The following is an 18,023-nucleotide window of genomic DNA, read 5'->3' on the forward strand; positions in this document are numbered from 1 at the left end:
TGTCTTCCATGTCATTTATCCGTTCTTCTGCCTCAGTTATTCTGCTATTGATTTCTTCTAGTGTAGTTTTCTTTTCAGTTATTGTATTGTTCATCTCTGTTTGTTTCTTCTTTAATTCTTCCAGGTCTTTGTTAAACATTTCTTGAGTCTTCTCGATCTTTGCCTCCATTCTTTTTCCAAGGTTCTGGATCATCGTCACTATCATTATTCTGAATTCTTTTTCTGGAAGGTTGCCTGTCTCCACTTCATTTAGTTGTGTTTCTGGGGTTTTATTTTGTTCCTTCATCTGGTACATAGCCCTCTGCCTTTTCATCTTCTCTATCTTTCTGTGAATGAGGTTTTTGTTCTACAGGCTGCAGGATTGTTGCTTCTGCTGTCTGCCCTCTGGTAGATGAAGCTATCTAAGAGGCTTGTGTAAGTTTCCTGATGGGAGGGACTTGTGGTGAGTAGAGCTGGTTGTTGCTCTGGTGAGCAGAGCTCAGTAAAACTTCAATATGCTTGACTGTTGATGTGTGGGGCTGGGTTCTCTCCCTGTTGGTTGTTTGGCCTGAGGCAACCCAACACTGGAGCCTACCTGGGCTCTTTGGTGGGGCTAATGGCAGACTCTGGCAGGGCTCGCACCAAGGAGTACATCCCAGAACTTCTGCTGCCAGTGTCCTTTTCCCATACGGTGAGCCACAGCCACCCCCTGCTTCTGCAGGAAACCCTCCAACACTAGCAGGTAGCTCTGGTTCATTCTTCCCTGGGGTCACTGCTACTTCCCCTGGGTCCTGAGGTGCACACTACTTCATGTGTGCCCTCCAAGAGTGGAGTCTCTGTTTTCCCCAGTCCTGTCGAAGTCCTGCAGTCAAATCCCACTAGCCTTCAAAGTCTGATTCTCTAGGAATTCCTCCTCCTGTTGCCGGACCCTCAGGTTGGGAAACCTGACATGGGGCTCAGAACCTTCACTCCAGTAGGTGGACTTCTGTGGTATAAGTGTTCTGCAGTGTGTGAGTCACCCACCCGGCAGTTATTGGATTTGATTTTACTGTGCTTGCACCCCTCCTACCATCTCATTGTGGCTTCTTCTTTGTCTTTGGATGTGGGGTATTTTTTTTTTTTTGGTGAGTTCCAGTGTCTTCCTATTGATGACTGTCCAGCAACTAGTTGTGATTCTGGTGTTCTTACAAGAGGGAGTGAGAGCATGTCCTTCTACTCTGCCATTTTGTTTCCTCTCCCAATGCCAGTTGTGGTTGTTGTTGTTGTTGCTGTTGGATAATCTTAGATGTGTTTTTAAAAATGTATAAACATACAAACAAGACTCACAGAACACTACATTAAAGTCCCTTCATGTCCTTTTGCCCTTCTCACCAAGAGGGAATTGTTATTGTAATATCTAGCCACATAAATTAATTTTGCCCATTTTTGAAATTCATAGAAATAGTATGCATAAAAATAGTATGCACTCTTTGGTGTCTAGCTTCTTCAGCTGACCATATTTTTGTTGAGATTCATCCAGATTGTTGAGTGTATCAGTGTTTCCTTACTTTGTTTTTCTGAGTAATATCCATTGTATTAATTCACTATGGTATGTTCATCCATTCCAAATATCCAGCTATTTTGAATAAAGCTGCTATAAATATTTCAGTACAAGCCTTTTGTAGACACATATTTTTATTTCTCTTGAGAAAGTGCCATTTGTTGAAAAGACTGTACTAGCCTCCATTGATTTGCATTAGTTTATTTATTCAAAAGCATATGACTATTTATACTCCTCTCTTTCTGGACTCCCTACTTTCTCTTATTGATGAATTTGTTTGGCCTTTCACCAACACTACACTGATTGCTGTAGCTTGAAACTACTTTAAATACATTACATTTTTTAAGTGCTATTTTTCTCTGCAATGTGCACATATGATTTTCTCAACCAGACTAATCATATAAGTTTTGAGAATAAAGCAGTTTACTTGAGGGAAGGTCTTTTTTGTTGTTCAGGGGACTTACTTCCAAGAGTAACTCAGGGTATTTGTAAATGGTCCCTTTAAAATAGACATGAGCCAAAGTCCTTCAAGGACTGGCTCAATTTTCTGGGACGTTCTATTAAGGATTATATTTTAGGGGGTATGAAATTATAAGTTCAGTCCCACATCTTCTTATTGTGTCATGAATTCTCAAAAGCCAGTTAGTACAATAAAATTTTTAATTAATATATAGGGGTCCAGATTTCTAAGTGGCACTTCCTAAAGTTAAATTATGTTTTTACCTCAGATGTGTTAACGATGGATACTTTCTGTTCTACATTCCAGTTCCAAATTTTTGTTCCATTCGTTATGGAATTGCTCTCTTACTGCTCCTCTGTAATGTTATAGTAATGTCACAGCGCGTGTGTATGAGCCTCACAATGATAGCCATGGTGAACAGCACAGAGCCACATGGTTTGTCCAACACCTCCACAAAGGAGCCACAGGATAACATAAAGGTATATCAAAAATATTATAGACAGTCATAAGTTTAAAATCCTATCTTGTTAACTAATTTGTGGAGAGGTTGAATGTTATCATAATTGATATGACAGTAATTATTAAAGAAAGACGCTCAAGTCTTGATCTGTCTTGCCAGTAGTAACCTAAATAAACATGTCCCACAACTAAAATATGTCTCAGTATTTGTAAAGGGCAAGAGAAGTTTGGACAAGAGAAAAAAGGAAAGCATCTTAAATGAGAATTAGAAGTCAAGACACTTTTTCTTTCTTATTTACATTTTTAACATACAGTACATTTACATGTTTCATTAATTTCATCTATGTAAGGTAATGAGTTGATACCTTTCAGAAGATATAGTACAGAAAAAAATGAAAATAGGTGGGAAAAATATTCTCCACTATACTCTTCCTATGTCCCTTTATGAATACACAGGCAAATAAGAAAATATTTTCTTATTATCACCCCTATTTACATTAAAAATAACACTATATGAAGTGTACTGCACCCTGATTATTTTTAACATAAGCATCAGAACCAGGCTCAGATTTGACACATATGTAGGAATTCCTAGACAGGGAATTTAAAATAACTATAATTAATATGTCAAGGGCGCTAATGGGAAAAAAATGACAACATACAATACCACATAGGTAATGTTAGCAGAGAGATGGATATTATTAGAAAGCATAAAAAAGAAATAGTAGAAATCATGGCAACTGTAACAGGTACAAAGATGCCTTGATGGGCTTATAAGTAATCTCAACACAGCTGAGGAAAGGATCAATGAACTTGAATATAGGTCAATAGGAACTTCCCAATCTGAAATGAAAGAGAATTTAATAAATAAATAAACAAACAAACAGAACATCTCAGAACTGTGGACAATACCAAAAGTTGTAACATATGCATGACTAGAACACCAGGAAGAGTAGGAAAAAATGGGAAGAAGAAATATTTGAAAAATTAATGGCTGAGAACTTTTTGAAATTAATGGCAGACACCAAGCCACAAATCCAAGAAGCTCAGAGAACACCAAACAGGATAAATATTAAAAAGAAAAATAATCATCAACAACAAGAACAACCACCCAGACAGATATTTAAATTGCAGAAAACTAAGACAAAGAGAACTTCTTGAATGAAGCTAGAGACAAGAATCACCTACAGAGGAACAGGATAAGAATTACGGAAGACTTCTTATCAGACACCACTCAAACATGAAGAGAGAAATGAACTCTTTAAAGTATTGAAAGAAAAAAAAAAGACACCTGCCAAACTAGAATTCTATATCCAATGAAATTACCTCAAAAGTCAAAGAGAATAAAGACATTTTCAAGCAAAGAAAAACAGAGGGAGCTATATTAATTTCAGACAGAGCAGAATTTATATCAAGGAAGATTATCAGAGATAAAGAGGGCACTGTCTGATGATAAAGGGGTCAATTCTCCAAGGAGACATAATAATCCTAACCATGTATGTCTCTAACAACAATCCTATACATGTATGCCTCTAACAAAGCAGCAAAATACAGAAGGCTAAAACTGCTAGAACTAAAAGAAAAGACAAATATAAAATTGGTAACTGTTTTCTATTTGTTACATCTGTTCTCTGTTACGTTTCTCTTTTCCACTCCTTTTTTTGTCTTATCTTGGTATAATTGAGCATTTTATATGATTCAATTTTTTTTTTTTTTTGCTGTACGCAGGCCTGTCACTGTTGTGGCAGGTGACACACTGTTGTGGCCTCTCCTGTTGTGGAGCACAGGCTCTGGACATGCAGGCTCAGCGGCCATGGCTCACGGGCCTAGCCGCTCTGCGGCATGTGGGATCTTCCCGGACCAGGACATGAACCCATGTCCCCTGCATCGGTGGGCAGACTCTCAACCACTGCACCACCAGGGAAGCTCTATATGATTCAATTTTATTTCTTCTCTTGATGTATCATTTATACTTAAAAAATTTGTTTTAATAGTTTCCCTAGGGTTTACAATATACATTTTTAAATAATAGAAATCCACCATCAAATAACACTTTACTGCTTCATGTGTAGTGCAGGCACTTTATAACAGAGTATTCTTAATTCTTCTCTCCCATCTTTTGTGACACTGCTGCTATTCATTTCCCTTATCCATATGCTATAAATACCCAATACAGAATTACATTATTGTTTTAAACAAGTAGGTATCTTTTGCATCAATTAAAAATAAAATAATTTACACCTTCATTTATTCTTTCTTCATGCTCTTCTTTTTTAAATGTAGATACAAGTTTCTGAACTATATAATTTTCCTTCTGCATAAAGAACTTCTGTTGGTTTTACCAAAACTTCTTCTGGCTTTATAGCTAATAAATCTTTGCATAGCCCAAAGTAAAAATATCTGTTATGTTTTCTTCTAGAAGTTTTATAATTTCAGGTTTTACATTTAAATATTCATTTTTTCAATTTTTGTATATGTTGTGTTAAAGATCCTTTTTTACATATGTGTATACAACTGTTCTACCATCATTTGTTGAAAAGACTTCTTTCTCCACTGAATTGTCTTTTAAGTTTGGCAAAAAATCAATAGTTACAGGAATAACGCTACCTACCTGATTTTAAGACTTTGTTATAAAGCTACAGTAATCAAGACAGTGTGTTATTAGCATAAAGACAGAAAAGTAATCATTGAAATAGAAGAGAGTGTCCAGAAATAGACTCACACACATATGAACTACTGATTTTTTTCATGATTCACAAAAGAACAAACAAAAAAATTGGACTTCACCAAAATTCAAAAAAACACTATTAAAAGACTGAAAAGGCAAACCAGAGACAGTGGTAAGTTTTTGAAAATCATATCTAGTAAAGGAAGTTCATCAAAAATCAATAATAAATGAAACCAACAACGCAGCACAAAAATGGGGAAAAGATGTGAATAGACACTTCATCAAAGATGATACATGGGACTTCCCTGGGGGCGCAGTGGTTTAGATTCCGCCTGCCGATGCAGGGGACACAGGTTCGTGCCCTGGTCCAGGAAGATCCCACAAGCCGTGGAGCAGCTAGGCCCGTGAGTCATGGCCGCTGAGCCTGTGCATCCGGAGCCTGTGCTCCTCAACGGGAGAGGCCACAACAGTGAAAGGCCCGATATGACTACACATCAATTCAAATGGCCAAAATTATAAAGATTGGACATAAGTGTTGTAAGAATGTGGAGGAACTGGAAGTCTTCTACACTGCTGGTGATAATTCACAATGGTACAACCAGTTTAGTTAAGCATACAGCTACCGTATGATCCAGCCATTCCACTGCTACTAAAGAGAAATGAAAGCATGTGTCCATATAGAGATGTATATATAGATTCTCATTGTAGCTTTATTTGTAATAGCAAAAAATTGGAAACAGCCAACATGTTCATCAATAGGTGAATGAATGCTCAAACTATGGCCCGTCCATAAAATGGAATACTGCTTAGTACTAAAAAGGAATGGGGGGCTTCCCTGGTGGCACAGTGGTTGAGAGTCTGCCTGCCGATGCAGGGGACACGGGTTTGTGCCCCGGTCCGGGAGGATCCCACATGCCATGGAGCGGCTGGGCCCGTGAGCCATGGCCACTGAGCCTGCACGTCCAGAGCCTGTGCTCTGCAATGGGAGAGGCCACAACAGTGAGAGGTACGCGTACCACACACACACAAAAAAAAAAGGGACGAACTACTGATACACAGGCCAACATGGATGCCACTCTTATTCTGAGTCAACTAAGCTAGATATAAAGAAATAGTACATACTGTATGACTCCATTTATATATAAAACTTCTAGGAAGTGATGATAAAGCAGATCATTGGCAGTGGAGAAGCAGAAGGGAGGAATTACAAGGAGTAAGAAAACTTTTGGAGGTGAATAATATTTTCATCATCTTGATTCTGATGATGGTTTCATGAGTGTACACATTTAAAAATTTAGCAAGTTGTACACTTTATGACAAAGATTAAATATACAGTTTATTGTGTCAATTGTACCTCAAAATATCTGTCAAAACCTATTCAAATTTTTTTTCTTTAATTCTTAAATATTTGTAGTATTCCATTGCCTTGGTTTAAATATCGAGAACCCCATTCTCTAGAGAAGATGACTCTAGAGAGATGACTACTCACAAAGGCTGTACTTCATTTCCTTCACTGTAGCAAAAGAAGAGGCAAGAGAGATGGCTACTCACAAAGGCTGTATTTTATTTCCTTCACTGTAGAAAAAGAAGAGGCAGCTCAAGCTGTGGAGCTTGGAACATTTCTTTGGCACATTCACCCCCACCCCCACCCACCATGGAACCTGCTGCTATAATCCAGGACAGTTGATCTTCTTCAAATATGAGTCACAGGAAAGGATTTCAGTTTGCTGCTCTACAAAGGTACTAGATGAAGAAACAGAACACATAATTATTCTCAAGTATGAAAACTCACCAGGATATCATTTTCCCAAAGCAGATCTAAATTGTAACCTGAAATTACAAATGAACCTAAAAACTGGGAAAGCAACTCTAGCTATGGAAGGAACACTGCAGTGCAGCACATCCAAGAGCTCAAAACAAAAGATAGCCAGGTGGTAGCAGTCTATGCTCAGAGAGCAGATGAATGGGGAAGAAAAAAGGAAATTAACAGAACTCAGAAAAGGATTATGACAAAATGAGACAGAACATTTTAGGAAAGAAGACAAAATAACAAGGAAAACAGCGAATAGGAACCACAGAGACCACAGTAAGGGACACTGAGTATAGAAAGGAAAAGGAAGGAAGATGAGGAAAAGTGTGATGCATAAATGAGGAGTATTCTCTATCAGTCTTCCCTCTGCCACAACAGCCAAGGAGTATGTATAATTATTCTATTTAAAATTTACCAATCCGATAGAAATTCTGCCATAACTGTAAATTTTTTATTATTAATGAATGTGCACATTTTTATATTTCTGTGACCTATACTTATTGATCATTTCCATTTTTCTCTCATAAATTATCTATTGATACCCTCAGTCCATTTTACAAGTAGATATTATCTACTTGCTCATTTATATGACTCATACAGATGTATATATATTTATTCCTAAAATTTATATAGGATAATATAACATTTATATATGTAGCACTTTGTTTAATGACAACTAGTTAATGCAACTTAGGTTTTATCCTTCTGGTGTGGGGAGTTTATGAGTTCAGCAGTTTTAATTCAACTATGGTGGGATTTTTTTCTTTTTCTTACATCCTGCTGTGAAGAGTGATGGCTTTATGCCATTAGAAAAACAACCCAATATTCTGAATAATCTGCACAGGAAGAGTTGAACAAATGTGTGCTGGACCACCTGATATGGGTAAGGGTGAATATTGATTTCCTTGGAGAAATTCCTGTGATTTAGAAAAAAATGGCAGAGCATCTTGTTCCATTCTCTGAGTAGCTTCCCACCAATGGAAAAGATCTGGAGCTTCCATGCTCCCTTGGCTACTCTATGGATGCCTCTCAACTATTCAATATTCTCAGAGTTGTACTCCTACCAGATCTCTCATGAAAGTCCTTTCCATCAGAAAGAGACATCACTATACAGAGGCTACAGGCTGACAGAGATTTGAGAAAGGGAGGAAAAAAAAAAAGGGATGAAGGGTGAAAGATAACAGTGATGAGAGAAGAAACACATGGACTCCTACCTATTTCATTATTTCATAGTCAGCCAAAAATTTCATTAAGGACATTCATTATTTAACAAAACTCTTCATTTCTTAATATAAAAACTAATTATGCAAGTGCAGAGAAAGTTGAGAGAAGCAGACTATCATACACATTACCAAAGAGGCTTTATCTTGTCCTCACTTACTAAAATTAAGGCTTCTCCCTGTTCAGTGGGTCCAAAAATAGCACAGCCTCCTCATAGCCCAGGGTATAAGTTCAATGTTCAGAATTTCTTATATCAACTTTAATAATGCAACAAATTTATGCAAGACCACCTAGCCTAAGAATTGACAGAGGAAACCACTCCCAAGACAGACAACAAAACATGCCACATCAGAGCCAAGTGAAAGAAGAGAAATGGTCTCTTTCCTTCACTATCCCATTCAATTATTTCCATAGTTCAGCCTGAGAACTTCTCTTCATGATTTGATATTCTCTCAATTGCTGCTTTTCTCTCTGGGATCATGTGGTGGGGGGGAATGTTGTTTTATGAATGAGGTTAACTGAATAGAGAAATTAGAGGGTGAGAAGGGGCAGGAGGAAATTAATGATTGCAGTAAATGTAGTATTACATGGCACTCGACAGAAGAGTTTACATGTTTTTTACAAACATTCAAGAAACAGATATTAGAGATGTTGAAGATAAAGAGGTAGAAAGGTCTGGACTCACCTCTTCATACAGACACACCAAATATACAGCTACATATGGAACAACTTTCTCTGGAAAAAAAATTGAAAGCTGAGTAACTCCTACACATCGGGTGAACAAGAAAAAGCCCACAGCCAAGAGGAAATGCTGAGACACAATCTCACTGTAAACCCCACCCCTGGCAAGGTGACCCAGCAAGGCAACCCTGAGGAGTGAAGAGTTTGAGCCCCACAATGGGCATGCCAACTTTTAAGACCTGTGCCTGAGAGATACGCCACCCAAATATCTAGCTCTGAAAGCCAACAGGGCTCATATACACAAGTCCCACAGGGTATAGCGAACTGAGAAATGGTTCTTAAAGGGCTTGCACATGAACTCACCTACCCCAGAGCACAGAACAGAGGCAACCATTTGAAAAGCACCAAGATGTTCTATGAAAAAGGCTTATTTGCTTACCATAAACTGTTGGCCTGAGGGGCGGGCATCTAATTTAACACACATCTAGGGCCTGCTGGAGTTCTCTTTGGGGATGGAGACCAGCAGGTGCCATCCTTGTGTTCTCTCTTTGCTGTGCTCTGGAGAGCCAGTATCTCCCCAAAGGGAGTTTTTACATTCATCTGGCCTCTTGTTCTGGCACCCGATTTATTTTCTTTTTAACAGCTGCCGCCTTGATCATCTGGCTCTGGTGGCCATCAAGGTTTGACAAAATTAATATCCAAAATTCTAAACAAGTGAGTATAGAGGGAATGTACCTCAACATAATAAAGGCCATGTATAACAAGACCACAGATAACATCATACTCAATGGTGAAAATCTGAAAGCTTTTCCTCTAATATCAGGAATAAAACAGTGATCCCCACTCCCACCACTTTTATTCAACATAGTATTGGAAGTCCTCACCAGAGCAATTAAGCAAGGAAAAAAAAAAGGCATCCAAATTGAAAAGGAAGAAGTAAAATTGTCACTATTTGCAGATGACATGATATTATATATAGAAAATCCTGAAGACTCCACTAAGGAAACTGTTAGAAATAAAAATGAATTCAGTAAAGTTGTAAGATACAAAATCAATATACAAAAATCTGTTGCATTTCTATACACTATTAACAAACTAGCAGAAACAAAATTAAGAAAACAATTCTAATTGCATCAAAAAGACTAAAATATACAGGAATAAATTTAACCAAGAAGGTTAAATACCTATGCACTGAAAACTGTATGACGCTGATGAAAGAAACTGAAGAAGACACAAGTAAATGGAAAGATATTTTGTGCTCATGGATTGAAAGAATTCATATTGTTAAAATGTCTACAGTAGATGTAATCATCAAAATTCCGATTGCCTTTTTCACAGAAATAGAACAAACAGTACTACAATTTGTATGGAACTACAAAAGGCCCAGAATAACCAAAGCAATAATGAGAAAGAAAAACAAAGCTAGAGGCATCAAGCTCCCTGATTTCAAACTACATTCCAAAGCTATAGTAATCAAAAATTATGGTATTTGCATAAACTCAGACACGTCAATCAGCGAAGCAGTGTAGATAGCCCAGAAATAAACCCATACGTATTTGGGCAATCTACGACAAAGGAGGCAAGAATATAAAATGATGAAAAGACAATCTCTTCAATATATAATGTTGGGAAAACTGAGCCACTATCTTATAATGCACACAAAAATTAACTTAAAATGAATCCAACATTGGAACATTAAGACCTAAAAACATAAGCTAGAAGAAAACATAGGTGTAAAGCTCACTGACATTAGTCTTGGCTATGATTTTTTGGATTTTACATCAAAATCAATGGCAACAAAAGCAAAAATAAACAAGTGAGACTACATCAAACTAAAAAGCTTCTGCATGGCAAAGGATACCATCAACAAAATGAAAAGGCAACCTACTGAATAAGAGAAAATATTTGCAAATCATATCTGATAAGAGATTGGTATCCAAAATATATGAAGAACTCATACAACTCTATTGCAAAAAAAAATTTAAAAATGGGCAGAGAGGCTTCCCTGGTGGCACAGTGGTTGAGAGTCCGCCTGCCGATGCAGGGGACACAGGTTCGTGCCCCGGTCTGGGAAGATCCCCCATGCTGTAGAGCGGCTAGGCCTGTGAGCCATGGCCACTGAGCCTGCTCGTCCAGAGCCTGTGCTCTGCAATGGGAGAGGCCACAACAGGGAGAGGCCCGCGTACCGAAAAAAAAAAAATGGGCAGAGGATCTGAATAGACATTTTTCCAGAAAAGACGTACAAATTGTCAAGAGGCATATGAGAGGGTGCCCAACATCATCAGGGAAATGGAAATCAAACCCACAAGGTATCACCTCATACCTGTCAACATGGATATTATCAAAAAGACAAGAAATATCAAGTGTGGACTAAGATGTGGAGAGAAGGGAGCCCTAGTGCACTGATGGTATAACGTAAATTAGTGCAGTCACTGGAAAGCAGTATGAAGTTTCTTCAAAAACTTAAAAATTTAATTATCATATCCAGCAATTCTAGTTCTGGGTATTTATCCTAAGAAAATAAAAACACTAACTTGAAAAAATATCTACACCCCCATGTTCATTGCAGCATTATTTACAACAGCCTAAGGATCCATCCAAGGATGAAAGCACTGTATATATGCAACGGAATATTATTCAGTCATAAAAAGTAAGAAATCTTGCCATTTGCGACAACATGGATGGACCTTGAGTGTATTATGCTAAGTGAAATAAATCAGACAAAGAAAGACAAATACTATACGATCTTGTTTATATGTGGAATCTAAACAAACAAATGAATCTGAGCTCCTGGTTACAGAGAATAGGCTGGTGGTTGCCAGTAGCAGGGGGTCGGGGGAGGGTGGTGTTGGGCAAAATGGGTAAAGAGAGTTAAAAAGTGCAAACTTCCAGCTATAAAATAAGTTATGGGGGGACCTCCCTGGTGGTCCAGTGGTTAAGACTTTGCCTTCCAATGGTTTTTCTGGCGGCCAAAAAACCAAAACAGAAGCAGTGTTGTAACAAATTCAATAAAAACTTTTTTAAAATGGTCCACATCAAAATAAATCTTTAGGGCTTCCCTGGTGGCGCAGTGGTTGGGAGTCCGCCTGCCGATGCAGGGGCCGCGGGTTCGTGCCCCGGTCTGGGAGGGTCCCACGTGCCGCGGAGCGGCTGGGCCCGTGAGCCATGGCCGCTGAGCCTGCGCGTCCGGAGCCTGTCCTCCGCGGCGGGAGAGGCCACAGCAGTGAGAGGCCCGCGTAACGCATACAAAAAAAAAAAAAAAAAAAAAAAAAAAAAAAAAAAATAAATCTTTAAAAAAATTGTTATGGGGGTGTAGCAGATAGCATGGTGACTATAGTTAATGATACTGTATTGTATAGTTGAAAGTTGCTAAGAGAGTAGATCTTAAAAGTTTTCATCACAACTATATATATGGTGATGGATGTTAACTAGACTTGTGATCATTTCTCAGTATATATAAATATCGAATCATTATGTTGTACACCTGAAACTAATATAATCTGCCAATTATATCTAAAATCTTTTTAAAAAGCAAGTATTAAACGTCTATGCTGTGACAGGTATGGGTGGTACAAATGATGCCCTTGACTGCAAAGACTTTTCGTTATACTTGAGGGTACCAATGATAAAATGTAACTACACACAGATAATGATGTTATTAGGAATAAAGAAGTCCCATAATAGAGGATATTAGGCAGAGGACAGCTATTTTACATGGGGTAAGCTGGAAGACCAGTTTTCCCATATTCCTGAACATCATAGAAAATCATCTGCAGAGTGGCTAGATGTGTCTCCTTTTTCCTTTCAGAACCCTGTGTATAACTGGAGCACTGAAATCCAGGGGATCATGTTAAGTTCCATCTTCTACGGTCTACTCATCAGCCAGATTCCTGCTGGATATTTATCTGGAATATACTCCTTAAAGAAAATGGTTGGTTCTGCACTGTTCCTCAGCTCTCTGTTTACTCTGCTTATCCCACTGGCAGCTGAATTTGGAGAAGCTTTGGTCATCATATGCCGAGTAATCCAGGGACTATTCCAGGTATTAAGATAATACAAAAACTGAACCAAGAGTTTAAATTCACAGAAAGTGTCAGAGATCAAATGTTCTAATCATTCTTCTTTCAGGGGATGGCGTTAACAACTCAGCAAGTAGTATGGATCAAGTGGGCTCCTCCCTTGGAACAAGTCCGACTTACCTCTCTGAGTTTATCAGGTAATGACTAGGGGCCTAGAATGTTTAATCTCATTGTCATCTCATTGTAGCATGTGCTGCCCTAGAGCCGTAAGAAACATGTATGTTTTGAACTGTCAAGGGCTTTGGAAACCATCCTCACTTTAAAGATATGGGAATTGTCTGGGATGGAGAAGAGGCTTCCTTATCTCAAACAACAGAGAAAAGAGAGAAAAGCAAATATTTTATTATTTTCTTCTGTTCGGTGTTATACGTTATACAGATATTTCACTATAAATTGTTCACTGCTACCATGAGACTACATTATTTCTACTTCCAGATGCCTGCATTCATTGGGGGTGTTCTTTGTGCCTTCTGATTAGGACTTCTGCTAGGACCCTGTGTTGTCCTACTTATAACAGGATTCATCTGTGACTCCCTGGGATGGCCTATGGTCTTTTATATTTTTGGTGAGTCTCTTTCTATAAAAATCCCAGTCATTATTCAGAATTTTTAAAACTTAAAACTAAAAATGGAATACAGTAGTTTATATGAAGTTAGCAATATTAAAAATCATAAATCCCATTGAAGGAAAAAGAGCAGTCAACATTCATGAATTTCTTATTATAAGCAAGACATCATGCTCAGAACTATACGTGCATTACTGTATATAATTTCACAATTCTACAACATCGATGCTACAGATACATATCCCTTACGTGAAACTCTTGGGGAAAGGGATGATCAGAATAGATCAAAGATAATATGAGTATACTATTTATACTTAACATCCCAAGCAAAATTTAGAGCATCATCTCACAATCAAACACATTAATTTCTGAAGTGAAACATGAAATTCTCATAAATTGGAATAAATGAAAAACTATAAAGGATTGAGTTTTCTAAATAAGTTAGAAATCTTGGTTTCAGATTTGTGGATAAGGGACTGTGGATAGGTGCTATTGTGCTCGTTTGATACGTAAGGAAAATTACAGAGACTTAATTCAGAAGGATCTATTACAAAGTGATTCTTTAAAATGGTAAATAAAGATGTGGCATAATCAAATGGATAGAGCAGTAATCAGGTGCTAGCAAAATGGAAGCTGATACCATCCCCAGGTCCAAAAGGGCAAGCAAGGGTATAGTCGATGAGAATCTACTAGGAGAGAGTCCTGTAGAGATGGCTGCCTTGAGAGGACCCATGACTTTTCATAAAAGAGCATATAGACTGAGGCAATGCTAGAGAAGGTGATAACTAGAGAAAGAGACACCCTAATCTCATTCAACCCTCTCCCTCTCATCTTTTGCTCAAGATTTCTGCTGCCTAAGTCTATCTGGAAAGCAGAGAACATAGGGGCCGGTTGATATTCATTCAAGTCAGCCATCTGTGGCCAAAGCAGGGTAAAGAAGGGTGAAGAGTGGATCTAGAGGGACAAACAGGGAACCCCCGATACCCACAGTGAGCAAATGACAGAGGCATGTCTTCCATCCTCACAATTTCATTGTTTTCATCACTGCATTAGTCATCAGTAGTAAGTAATGGTCAGTATAGTGATATTACACAAACCCTATGTCAGGAAAGGGCCGGAAGACTTGGAACTGTCTAACCTGGTGAAATGAAAACTTGAGCAGGCATGCCTTGCAGGACTCTCGTGTAAGAGAAATGCATACCTGCGCTGCATTACAAAACTAAAATTAATACGCAGGTAATTATAGGGAGGTGAAGTTTCAGCTCCATGTAAGAAAAACTTTTCAGTAATTAACGCTGCCCAACATTGCTGATCAAAAGTTGGGTGAGCCCCAGTATTCATGGTGTATTCATATTTCAACATCATATACATGTATACAGCAACATTTGTCATTTGCAGTTCTCATGGGTGGCTCTATGAAGCGCAAAGAAAGGGACTATGCATTATACTATGATAACAGCTTTACCATGAATTGCCCCATCTGCTTTTTCTTATCACTTAGAATAGGGGAAGAGTGCCATCACTTAGATGGCAGCAGTATAGGGATTTAGGTGTTACCGCCACAAGTCTTACAATGAGTCATACGGTGCCCATAGATGTGAAATAACCTGCCCAAGTTAGTGGCAGAGGCAAACTAAAACCAGGATGTTTTGTGGTTCCATGTGAATGCTCTTCTCAATAAAGTTAAATAAATCTAATCAATACTATTTTAAAGAACAAAATAATACCTGCTTTTAAGCAGCTGATGATTGCTGGGGAAAATTACCATACAGAACAAATTGAACCATACACTCACATTTGCACTTAAAAGGGCCTGACTGTCCTGCCATGTTTCTCTCCATAAATACTATTTCAAACTTCTCAAAACTACTCTTCTCAAATCTCTAAAATGGCTCCCTTTCCCTGCCGTCTCTTTCAAGTTACCTCCCTTTTAAGAGTCAAAATTATTGAACAACCTGTCTACACCCACTGCCCCCATTTCCTAGCCACCCACTGTCTCCTCAACTTGTATCTGACTATAAGTGTCTGACGCATTCTACTATCAAGAGAGCCCTTGCCAAGATCACTTATGGCTTCCATAAGAGCTAGAGCTGCTCTGAAGCCCAGACAGGAGGGGCCTTGCCTTGGATTCTACATTGTAGTGAGCCCATTCTGGCCCCCCTCCAGCCAAGCCTTCTTCATAGGGTAGAAGTCTATGGCATCAAAATTATAGGCTCATCAGAGCCCATGACTTTCCTTCTAATGATCACTCCCAGAATTTTTTGCTCATATACAACCAAGGCTTTTTCAGAACTGGCAGGACTCTTCCCCACATTTACTGAACTGAGGCTGGGCCGGGAGGTGACAGGTAAAACTATTGGCAGAGAATATAGATGGAACATGATGGGGAAGCCAAGAATTTCTCTACAGAGCCATTCAAAACCCCTAGTGGTGTGGGACTGGATCTGGGTTGGAACAGAAGAGGTCAAGTCCCAGATCAGTGATCAGGGATTTGTGACCAGTGGAATCTAAGAATTCTAAATTTAAACCCGACTACCCGGGTCATTTTCTTTCCTCTGGCTTCTTTCAAAATTTTCTCTCTTTTATTTTCTGCAGTTTGAATATGATATGCCTATGTGTAAACTGATTGATTGATTGATATTCATCCTTTGTGTTCTCTGAGCTTCCTCTATCTGTGGTTTTGTATCTATCATTACTTTTGGGAAGTTCTCAGTAATTATTCCTTCAAATATTTCTTCTGTTCCTTTCTCTTACTTCTCTTTCCGATATTCCCGTTACACGTATACTACACTATTGTAATTGTCCCACAATTCTAGAATATTCTGTTCTTTTTTATTCTTTTACTCTATTTGCAATTCAGGTTTGGAAGTTTCTATGGACATTTCTTGAAGCTCAGAGATTTTTCCTCGACCGTGTCTAGTCTCTTAATGAGCTCGTTAAAGGCATTCTTCATTTCTGTTACAGTGTTTTTGATTTCTAGCATTTTCTTTTGATTCCTTATTAGCGTTTCCATCTCTCTACTTACATTACTCATGTTTTTGTATGTTGTCTGCTTTTCCCATAAGCATTTTAATCATAGTTGTTTTAAATTCTTGATCTGATCATTCCAACACCTCTGCTATGTCTCAGTCTGGATCTGATGCTTGCTCTGTCTCTTCAAACTACATTTTTTGTCTGTTGGTGTGCCTCATGTTTTTCTTGTTGAAAGCTAACAAGATATACTAGGTAAAAGGAACTGAGAAAAATAGCCCTTTAGTGTGAGGTTGTATGTTTTTCTGGCTAGGGGTTAGGCTGTGCTTACTGTGTGCTATAGTTATAAGTTTCAGAGGCTACAGCTTCCTCTGGTGTCTTTGTTTTTGTCTTTCCTTGTCTTTGAGTTTCTCTAGAGACTTCTTAAATAAGGTTTGTGATGTGCAGTTCTTCTAGGTGGATTCCCAATAACGTGCAGGGCACTTTTGATGTGGTGGTAAGGTGTGTATGTTGGGAGACAGTGTTCTATAGTGCTGTGATTAGGTATCAGTATTTTAGTGAGCCTCTGCCCCGAACTTGACCTTCACAAGTCCTTCTCAGTTTTTTTTTTCCCCTCCTTAAGTGAGACAGGAAGAAGGGGCTGGAATTGGATATTTCCCTTCCCTTAAGTTGGTTAGGCTCTGGCAAAACAGTTTCCCTTTGAGCAGTTTTTGTTAAGAACAGAATGCTCTAGACATAATTCAAAATAGCTACTTTTCCCTTCCTCTCCTGTAAGGATGGAGGGATTTTTCTCTTCTATTCACTGTGAGAACCTGGTAGGTGTTCTGGAGATAAAACTCACGAAAGTGTGAGGGGTCTTCTTAAGACTGGGCCCCCATCCCCAGACTTTTCACCTCTCAAACTTGTCTACACTGAACCTAAAGCAAGCCATCAATTGCTAGGTTTTCCTACCCTAGAACTGACTGGTTCCAATGGAGTTTTCTGTTTTCTGGGCTTCTGTTCTGGGAAGTTGTCATTCTCTGTATCTACCTGTCTGTCTCTCTAGAGACAGGAGGGCAGTGGTTTGCCCTGTGACCTCAATTCTCTGAAGGATCAAAGAAGAGTTATTGATTTTTAGTTTGTTCAACATTTTCCTTGTTTTAAGGATGGGAGTGATAACTTCTAAACTCCTTATATGCCTCCGAAATGCTGGCCAAGCTCCATGCCCATAAATCAAGTGGAAGTTTTTCAGTCCACATTTGACCTGAACTCTCAATCATATTCAACAATACCATTCTTTCCCTTGTGCCTTTGCCTCTGACTCCATGCACTGAACCTCAGTGACTGGACATTTCCTTCTCATCTCAGTCTCTCTGACCCTGTTCTTCCTACAGCGGACTTTATCCTTCTGGCCATTCCCTCTCAGTCTCCTGTGCAGACTTCTCCTCTTCTACTTGCCATTAACTGTTGTCTTTCTTCCAAGCTTTTCTCCAGCCTCCTCCTCTAGGGCTATTTTCCATCCCTAGACAATATAATCCATGCTTAAGCGTCAGTTACCACTTGCTAATCATGTGTCCCTGGGTAAGCAAGCAGATCGTTCCGAGCATCAGTC

The 18,023-nt window shown here is 38.7% G+C and overlaps 1 protein-coding gene across 1 annotated transcript in view; it reads left to right on the forward strand.

The window, feature by feature from the left end:
• SLC17A1 (solute carrier family 17 member 1) overlaps nucleotides 1-18,023 on the forward strand; it is a 50,850-nt gene that overhangs the window by 13,277 nt on the left and 19,550 nt on the right. Inside the window, exons 2-5 of the mRNA XM_065885999.1 lie at nucleotides 2,248-2,458; nucleotides 12,627-12,860; nucleotides 12,947-13,034; nucleotides 13,376-13,462. Coding sequence (XP_065742071.1) covers nucleotides 2,248-2,458; nucleotides 12,627-12,860; nucleotides 12,947-13,034; nucleotides 13,376-13,462 — 620 coding nt within the window. The remainder of the gene's footprint in view (nucleotides 1-2,247; nucleotides 2,459-12,626; nucleotides 12,861-12,946; nucleotides 13,035-13,375; nucleotides 13,463-18,023) is intronic.

The sequence above is a fragment of the Phocoena phocoena genome, chromosome 10 (assembly GCF_963924675.1).
Source record: "Phocoena phocoena chromosome 10, mPhoPho1.1, whole genome shotgun sequence".
Lineage (NCBI taxonomy): Eukaryota > Metazoa > Chordata > Mammalia > Artiodactyla > Phocoenidae > Phocoena > Phocoena phocoena.